Raw genomic sequence first — 9,719 nt, 5'->3', positions numbered from 1 at the left:
TATTATTAAATATTTATTCATAAGATTTTTAATTTGCATAATTTTTTTTTAGATTGTGGTCTAAAAGAATTGTAAACTATATAAAAAAAGACTCATTTACTCAACAGCTAATAAACAGCAATCCAAAAAAGGATAGCCAGTGAAAATTCCACCTTTTCAATGGGCTTTTCAAGTTTGGGCTCAAGCATCATAGGGCTGTCCCGGTCTGTATATTTGAACTGACCCGGCCCATATCCACATCAGCCTAGGGCACTGAACTTTACAAAAACCCTAACACAGCCATAGTCGCCATTTTACCCGCCGTGAGCACAGAAAAGCTCTAACAACTCTATTCTCTTCTCACTTCTACAATTTCAAGGTACAAATACATTGCTTTATTGTACTATATTGCTAGTTTTTTTGCTAATTGTTATCAGATTTCATTCACATTCTTCTGTTATTGCTTTTACCTTTTGTTTTTTGCCAGTGTTGCTTCTGAATGCGATTTAAGTAGCTTTTATTTGCTGTTATTTTGGTTTTCTTTTGAAGATCTCTGTTGTTTGTTCACTTTTATTCGTTTTAGACATGAGAAAATATAGGGGAAGTAGTGGAAAATGATTGTTTGGTATTAAGTATGATTCAGCTTAATTGAGTTATATATTTGAGCAAAATGTGTTTTCTGGTTACTTTATTCATTCTATTAAAATGTCAGTAGTAAAAGATTTCTGCTTTCTGAGTTATTTGTTTGTTTAAGATTGAAGACTAGTTTCTCAAAGGGTTATAATGATTATTCATTGAAAATAGAGAATTTTTTTGTTAGAGAAGCTTTAATGGACTGGGATTACTAAGTAATGAGATACATGAAACAGTGGGATTTAAGGGTGGTAAGAAATAAATAATGCCACGCCCAAGGGTGTGGTTTAGTGGTTAATGAAGTGGGTCAAATGCCATGAGGTCTTGGTTCAAATCCCAGCAGAGACAAAAAGTATTAGATGATTTTTTGCCATCTATTCAGAGTTACTTTATACGTGTTGCTTTGGGGAGTTGGCAGGTCTCCCGTGAAATTAGTCAAGCCTGGAAATCACAGTTATAAAAATAATAATGAAATGTCTTGTCTTAAGAGATTATGTGTTCACAAGATAGAGCATATATATGGAGTAGGTAATTAATGGTTCTGGTTTTTGTTGTGTTTGTAAGTGTTGTGTCCAATTTGACTATCCTTTTAACAATGACCTTGTTCCGATGAAATGATATATCATGTAATTTGACATTGTTATATGACAGAGATGGGTGAGGAAGTTAAGGGAGCTGTTCCAGTTCCAGAGTCAGTATTGAAGAAGCAAAAAAGGAGTGAGGAATGGGCCCTTGCAAAGACACAAGAGCTTGTAGCTGCAAAGAAGAAAAGTGCTGAGAACCGGAAATTGATCTACAACAGAGCTAAGCAGTATGCTAAGGAGTACGACCAGCAGGTTGGTCTATCTCAATCACCCTTGGATAATTTTCTTGTTTTGAGTGCCAAACGTAGTAATCCATTTTCAATTGCTGTTTTTAGGAAAAGGAGTTGATCCATTTGAAGCGTGAGGCCAGATTGAAGGGTGGTTTCTATGTTGACCCTGAGGCAAAGCTGTTGTTTATCACTAGAATCCGTGGGTAAGAGCTCTTATTGTGACTGTTCTTTTAATCTTCAAAATCACTGGGATTGTAATGGTACTCATTAAAATTATATTTCTTAGGATTAACGCTATGCCTCCACAGACCAAAAAGATATTGCAGCTTCTTCGGTTGAGACAGGTAACTACTTGTTTGTGTGTATTGCTAGAGAGAGCTGGTAGGATCTTGCGTTTCTACTCAGAACATTCTAGGTAGTTTAAAAGTAATTAGTTAATAATTGGATAGTATTTCTTTTACCTGTATACCTTTCATTTTATTTGTTAGTTCCCCTTGTTTTGCTCAAAATATACCATGAAAAATGTTTTTTGGTATTGTTTTATGGCTCATCTTTTTCAAAAATCTGGAGCAGACTTGCTCTCAAACTGTTTAATCTGCAGCCAAACAATTGTGGGAGTCATTCTGATTCTTTGTTATTATATTTCATGACTTCTCTTTTCCATGAAAAATGAATTTATATGTTTATTTGATATCTTGAGGTTACTTTCCACTCTTCAAATTGTGTGATATTCTTACTCCCCCATGTTGATGACAGATCTTTAACGGTGTCTTTTTGAAAGTCAACAAAGCCACAGTGAACATGCTTCATAGGGTTGAACCTTATGTCACCTATGGGTAGGTAATCATTTGAGAGTTCTGCCATTACCTGGAGCATTTTTGCTGTTGATCTGTTATTTATGTGCATGGGTTTTCCTCTTTCAGTTATCCTAACCTAAAAAGTATTAGAGAATTGATCTACAAGAGAGGTTATGGGAAAGTTGACAAGCAGAGAATTGCTCTAACTGACAACTCGGTCATCGAGCAGGTCAGTTTCTGAAGCTGCGGCACTTTGAATTGATTGTTTCTGGTGTTTTGTTGACATATAATTGTGATTATACCTGTTTCAGGTATTGGGCAAGTATGGAATTATCTGCATGGAAGACCTAGTCCATGAGATCATGACCGTGGGACCCCATTTCAAGCAGGCCAACAACTTCCTATGGCCATTCCAGCTTAAGGCACCTTTGGGTGGACTGAAGAAGAAAAGGAATCACTATGTTGAAGGAGGTGATGCTGGTAACCGTGAGAATTTTATCAATGAACTTATTAGGAGGATGAACTAAGAGAGTTGGGAAATTTTGCTGTGTTAGTAGTGAACTTAATCTCTCATCTTTTTAAGACCTTTTTGGGGTATTGAAGTGATAAACAATTTCAGATTTTCTGCCTTCATTTGAGATTGCTTAGAGTTATGACAGTATACGACAATGATGATGGTTTTTCCGCAGGGAACATATCTATGTCAAATTGTTATCTTTATTTATATTTTTTTTATTTCTTGTGCTCTTGTGCCTTGAATGTTTCAAAGAGAGCTAAATTTTGTGGTATACTTTTTGAGTAAGAAGAGGATTCAAATTAGATGAAATACTAAAGCAGTTTTAAAAAAGCTTTCTGAATATGATCAGTCGAGGCAAGTGTTGCAAGTATTTTGAAGGCGACCACATACACTGTGAAACTGGAATAGGATGAAATTTAGTTTTTGCATTTATTGTTATTGTTACCTAAGCTGCTTAGTTGGAATTGTATTCTAATTAAGGATTCTTGTGCTCGCGGAGGATACAACTAAAACGAGCTTGCTTTCCTTGGCAAAATTGGGATAAGGTTGAGCAAACAGATTTCAATTCAAGATAAATTCATGAGGAAATGATATCTTTTTAGGATCTACTTGAGCGTTTATGAATTGGTTAATCTGTAAAGAACATATACTTTTGATGCCTTCATTCAAGAGAGAGACCCAAGTCCTAGTAGCCTATGAGCCAGTTTGGCATTGGTGATGGGAAGCCAAAAACGAGACAAAAACACTTTTTTTTGAAAAAATTACAGTAAAATTACTTTTAATTAGAAGTAGAACAGGTTGTTAGTAAGAAACTACAAATTTCTGCAACCAAAAAAATATTTTTTTCAAAATCAAACTATCTTTGCCCGATATCAGTATGGCTTTTTGGTTGAGAATTTTTGTAAGTAGTACTTTTTACGTCTGTATGGTTTTTGATTGTAAGGGGATCAAATTCTTCTCCTATCTTCATTGTTAGCTTCTTTTTCTGCCGTATCTTCATTGTTAGCTTTTATTGCTGCTGTTTTTATTGTATATTCAGGGTTGATTATGTCTAATTTACACATGATTTTATTACAACCCTAATGTATTAATGTTTTTTCTCCAATTATTTCCATTTCGTCTAAGATGATAGTATAATAGCAATCTTATACGAAATGAAAATAATTGGAGAAAAACCATTAATACATTGAGGTTGTAATAAAATCATGTTTTCCTATGAAACCTACACACATTAATAGGTTATTTCCATTATTCATTTATTCGTATCATTTAGTCTGGATTCCTATCTTAATATATTTTTTCAAATTACTTTATGTTTATTAAGAAATCTGGGCTAATGTAAAATATTCCTCTGTTATTTGTCATGTCTACCTCTGTTAATCCTATTATAGATTTCTTTAAGTTTGACCATCTATCATCATATAATATTATTAAAACTTGAGATCTTAAATTTTTTCTAGTTAGTCCTTTTATCCCTATAACTATTAATCCCACATGCATTAACATTATTTTAGGATTTCTTATTGTCTTCAAGAAAGTAGGGTTAACTAAATTTAGAGTTGAATTTTCCCCCCTATAGCTGATATCTGCTCTTTTCTATAATGTCTATATAATTGATTATCTCTAGAGAAACATTTTACATTGTATAATATTTTTGGATTTAATAATTTTAGTTTATTCTGTTGGAAAATTTGAAAATCTTTGTTTACATCTATTATTTTATTTAATTCTTGTTTTTATTCTTCACTAGCTTGTCTTCGTGATAATATTCTGGATATGATATTATTACCAATTCTATTGTCTGAAAAATTTATCTTACTCTTGGCTTGTCTTCTTCGATTGTCCGTCTTGATCTATTTGAAAGAAAGTCCATGGTTGTGATTTTTTAGCTAATTTTTGCTTATCCTTTTGTGCTCCTATTTCTACCCTCTTCAATTGATTAATTAATTCGTCTATCTCCGTGTTTTTAGATACCTGGAGAAAATAATACTAGTCTCATATGTAATGAAGATAAAAATTTTGGCACAATAAAAGTACTAGCTAGAATTAGAATAAAAGATATAGAAATAGAAACTTTAACCCTTGTAGATACAGGATACACTAGCTGCCTTATAAATAAAAAGATCGTACCAAAGGACTTATTAAAAGTTTTAAAAGAACCTGTATCGGCAATACAAATGGATGGAACCTATAACAAATATGACGAGTATATAGAAAAGGCACAAATAAGCTTTATAAATACATGTAATGAATTTTACAAACCAACCTATAATATGTACAAAATATTGACGAGAGATTTAGATATCAAAACTGACTTAGTAATAGGATTACAGTTTCTTCTACAAAATAATGGAAGTTGTCTATTCTCTAGAGATAGAATAATTTTGTTTAGAAATACAACCTATACTCCGGTACAAACTATATAATCCCACACAAAAGGAAGATCCCAGATAATATATATATATATATATATATATATATATATATATATATATATATATATATATATATATATATATATATAATTTTCGTATGTGATGATTTAATTTGTAGAATGATGCTTCAGACGCTATTCAAAAAGGGAAGGCTCAAGTTAGTGATTGACCAATTATTGATTAAGGCAAGTGAACTTTTAAAACCCCATAAATCTTATGGATTACTTGAACTTGCTTTTGTATATGTGTTGGGGAGTAGAGAGAATAAGGTTTGAGATGATAATCATGTGAATTGTGCTTAATGAAAGGTCGAGGTAATAACAAGGTCTATGTGTGCTGTGATTTTGATCGAAATGTGAATTCCTTATCTTGAACTTGATGAAATGCTATGATAGCCTAAATGTGATTATAAATTTATGAAATTGTCATTTGCTCATTGTTGATTATGAAAATTGACTTGGATATACTTGCTCGCCGATTGATCCTAAATGTGATAAAAGGGGTAATGAAATGGAGACTTGATGACTTATAATGATGCAATGACGTACTTGTTGATGATATATTATTGATAGTGTGACATGATTTGCATTAATATGGATAGCGTTGTGATTGTGGTTACTATTATTTTCTCATTATTTGTGTGAATATGCTCATTTGCATTGGTTCTAAAACACTGTGATGAGACCCGATTGATGATTATGCCGATGAAAAATGGTTCCGACAGATTGATACTTATTGTTATATCCCGTATTTTATACGGTTGAGTATTTTAAAGTAGCCGTGGTAAAGTGAAGGAATGACCATTTTCCAAAATTTATTTTAATATACAAGTTAGTTATGAATATTATTTATGAGCATTAATAGTGTAGAAATATTGGGAAAGGCAAAGGACAAAAAAAAAAAATTCACAAAGTAGCCTATGGTAATATTGAAGAAGGCTAGGGGTAAAACGGAAATTTCACAAAGTGTTCAGAATGTTCTTGAAAGACCAAAGTGTTCAAGAAAATTCATGTAGGGGTGCACTCTTTTATGGCCATGTGATGAATATATATGAACCAAAGTGTACATGGCAAGACAATTAAGTCATCTTTATTTTTTTTAAAGAAAATTCTAGAAAAATGGAGATGGGGGTCATGTGTCTATATTCTTAATTGAGGGTCTTAATTATAAATATGAATAAGTGGTGGAAGATATATATATATATATATATATATATATGAGAGGTCATCTTTTTAATTTGGAGAAAGAAAGAAAACAAAGAAGAAGAGAGAAGAAGTCTAGAACAACAGAGGAGAAACTTAAGCTAGAAAGAACAAAGAGCTACGGTTTTGGGAGGAGAAAAAGGTAAGTTTTCCGATTCTGTTCTGATAATTAATTATATGGAATATAACAAGAAGGTATGAAGGTGTTATTAATGAAAATTAATGGTTTAGATCAGCCCAAAACATTACCAAACAACCCCAAAATTTTAGTTGCGCTACGAGAGCTTTCGAGGCAAGTTTTGGTGAATTTTGAGCAAGGTAAGGTTTTCTCTTTCAATTGAAGTTTATGAGGTTGTTATGGGGTATGTTAAATGTATTAAATGATGCTGGAAGTGGAAAAAATGTATAAGGATGCTTGACGTTAGAAACAACTTATTGGAAGTCGTAGTAGTTAAATTGAAGTTGCGTAGTGTGGTCGTTGTGGTGCTGCGGTTGCATCTAGTTGGGTTGCGTGTTGCAGGGATTTAAAGTGTTTTAAAAAGAGTGTGGGTGCTGTTTGTTGCAGCCATACGACCCCCTGTTTGGTATGTTAAAACTTTTACGAAATAAAGGTTAAAAACTCTATTTTGGTATCGTAAATTTTGAACTAGTTGTTTGGAGTTGTATTATGGGATATTGAAGTGACTTAATGGTATATGTGCTACTGGTTGTTGTTGTTGAATGGTTTTTGATATTGTGGCCGAGTTGAAATCTCGGGGATGGTGTATTTATAGGGGAAGTGCTTCCGAAATTTCGATAGAAAAAGATGTTAGTTTAGGATGAGAATCTTGGATATCTACAGCTAATGTTTGATTTCGTTAACATTGTTATAGATTTTTTGGAAGGCCAAGAGTTAAGTGGGATTGACTAAGGAAGCGGACAAGATAAGTAAGGCTTACCCTTTTCTTTCAAGGCATGATCCCGATGTTATGGTTTCATAAGTGCTTCCATATTTTCTTTGTTTTCAAAAGCTAGGTGTCAATGGTCCCAAGAAAATGACTACTTTTTCTATAACCCCTCAATGTTTTCCAAAATATCTATAGTTTCCCAAAATAAAGGTTTACAATATTACAAGCTTTTATGACAATAATGATGGGTATGTTTTACAACCACATTGATGATATCGAGGATGAGAATATGTCTATGATGGCTATGATAAGAACGGATTCATGTCTGAAAGGTGCTTGATATGACTCTCGTCTTGATTTTTGAATAATAGTCTCATCTTATAGCAATTGTTCCTTCCAGGTGAGACAAAACGATCATGGTTAGTCCATAATACAATAGGAGGTTACTGACCTTCTGTCACTCCGATAGATACATGACTTTCGTTGGGCTCTCATGCATGCTGTCTATATGTATAAGTATTTGTATATGGGAGATATGGGGAAGGTCCATATGTTGCGCTATAGATGCAATCCCACCTGGTCAATTGGCATAATTTTCATTCCAGATGCGGGCATATGTGGGCGAGCCAACGTCGTTCGACACTATGACATGTTCTGTTTTCTATGTATATCAAAAAGAAATATTTTTAAAGGAAAGACAAGCATGCATGACATCCAGCCTAAAAGACACTCATATGTATAGGTTACTCTCTTATCTCACTATATGTTATATAATTCTATGATATGGTTGTTCATACCTTATGTTCTTTATTATGCTGATTTTCATGCCTTACATACTCAGTACATTACTCGTACTGACCCCCTTTTATCCAGAGGCTGCGTTTCATGCCACACAGGTACATCCAGACGAGTAGAAGCTATTATAGAAGATGTTGCAGCGGGGTTAGCAACTCCACTTGTTCCTGGAGTGCTGCCGAGTCAGAGTATAAGCGCTATGATATTTCATTCAAAGTTAGAGACTTTGCAGACAGAGTCGTGGATATAAAGTGTCAGCTTTGTAAGTGGCGTCATCAGCCGATATGTTATTATGGCGTATGTCACAAGTTTTATGGGATGATAGATTTTGAAAAGCAAGATTCGCAAAGCTTAGCTATGTTTTTCATTTCTTTTGATGTACAAGTCTAAAGAGATTAAGTATGTAATATGAGGTAGCGGGTTCGCTCAGCTCTAAGCATGGGGTCGGGTGCCCATCACACCCTATTAAGATCGGAGTGTGACACTTATGCCAATAAAAAATGATTTTGACGAATTGATACTTATGCCGATGGAAAATGGTTCCAGCGATGCCGATGGAAAATGGTTCCGACGATGCTGATGGAAAATGATTTTGGCAGATACATGATCCTTGTACCGCCCCCATGGGTTCCGGTCTATTATATAACGGATGTGTATTATTAGGGCATACATGCATCACTCTACGTGACATCACATTGCATTGCATTGCATTGCATCTTATCTGTTATCATGAAGTTGTGTATATGCCCCTTGTGTCTCTGTGATTGATATACTTGATACTATTATGACTTATTCGGTGATGTTGATGAGCTATTATTGCTCTATGTGCTATATGAACTGTGCAGTATAGATTGGATTGATTTCTGTGCAGGTTGTAGTTGAGGAAGTTCGGATGAGATGAAAGGAGTTCTAGTGTGTATTAGATTTATTTGATTTTGTTAATTGACTTGCTGAGTACCATGTTGTTTGGTACTCACTTCTTACTATCTACACTTGTGTAGGTCCTGAATCCGGACAATGAATCTATTTTCTTTCCTTCATCCGAGGCCTTGTGAGGAGACTTGAAAGGTAACTGTTTGATACCGGCAATCTCCTAGTTCCTGTTTTTATGCTTTGTTCTATTCGATTGATAAACATATTTAGACTTGTACTTGTTTTCGTTTCTGTTACAATAGAGGCTTATACATGTGACAACCAATCCATTGGGGGTATTGTAGTTGACTAAAACTTCCCTTTTTGTATATTTGTCTATCTATTTAAACTGTTTTCGCGTTGTTTTTAATAAATATTGGGTTTTAGGCTGGATTGTCTGGTGAAAATGGTTAAGTGTCATCACACCCAAATTTGGATTGTGACATTACCCATCTTGGTTCCATTGCAGAGGTGCAAGCTGACGACAAATTCTTAGACGATCCATGAGAAAGAGAGAGGGAAAAATGTCAAAACGAGGGAAATTTAAGAATTTTTGGGTAGAAAATCTTAATATTTAGGATTCTATGAAAAACCTTAAAAAAATAACCTCCAAATTTTGACACTATTAGATTCTAATTTGGACTCTGATCTAAAAATTAATTACTATGTGGAGACATACGTTTATTATATATATATAAGGACGATTTTGGATTTTTTTTTTGGGAAAACTTTAGGAAGTTTTTTTTTG

At 33.8% G+C, this 9,719-nt stretch overlaps 1 protein-coding gene across 1 annotated transcript; it reads left to right on the top strand.

Moving 5' to 3' along the window:
• Positions 1-249: 249 nt before the first annotated feature.
• LOC129889535 (60S ribosomal protein L7-2-like) lies at positions 250-2,968 on the top strand. Its single transcript, XM_055964876.1, has 7 exons — positions 250-358; positions 1,264-1,448; positions 1,532-1,629; positions 1,713-1,770; positions 2,183-2,262; positions 2,350-2,452; positions 2,535-2,968. The coding sequence occupies exons 2-7, from the start codon at positions 1,266-1,268 to the stop codon at positions 2,748-2,750; spliced, it is 738 nt and encodes a 245-aa protein (XP_055820851.1). The 5' UTR covers positions 250-358; positions 1,264-1,265; the 3' UTR covers positions 2,751-2,968.
• Positions 2,969-9,719: the final 6,751 nt, after the last annotated feature.

Source organism: Solanum dulcamara, chromosome 5 (genome assembly GCF_947179165.1).
Source record: "Solanum dulcamara chromosome 5, daSolDulc1.2, whole genome shotgun sequence".
NCBI classification, from domain to species: domain Eukaryota; kingdom Viridiplantae; phylum Streptophyta; class Magnoliopsida; order Solanales; family Solanaceae; genus Solanum; species Solanum dulcamara.
The sequence above is the reverse complement of the archived record's forward strand: the minus strand, read 5'-3'. Positions and strand labels throughout refer to the sequence as shown.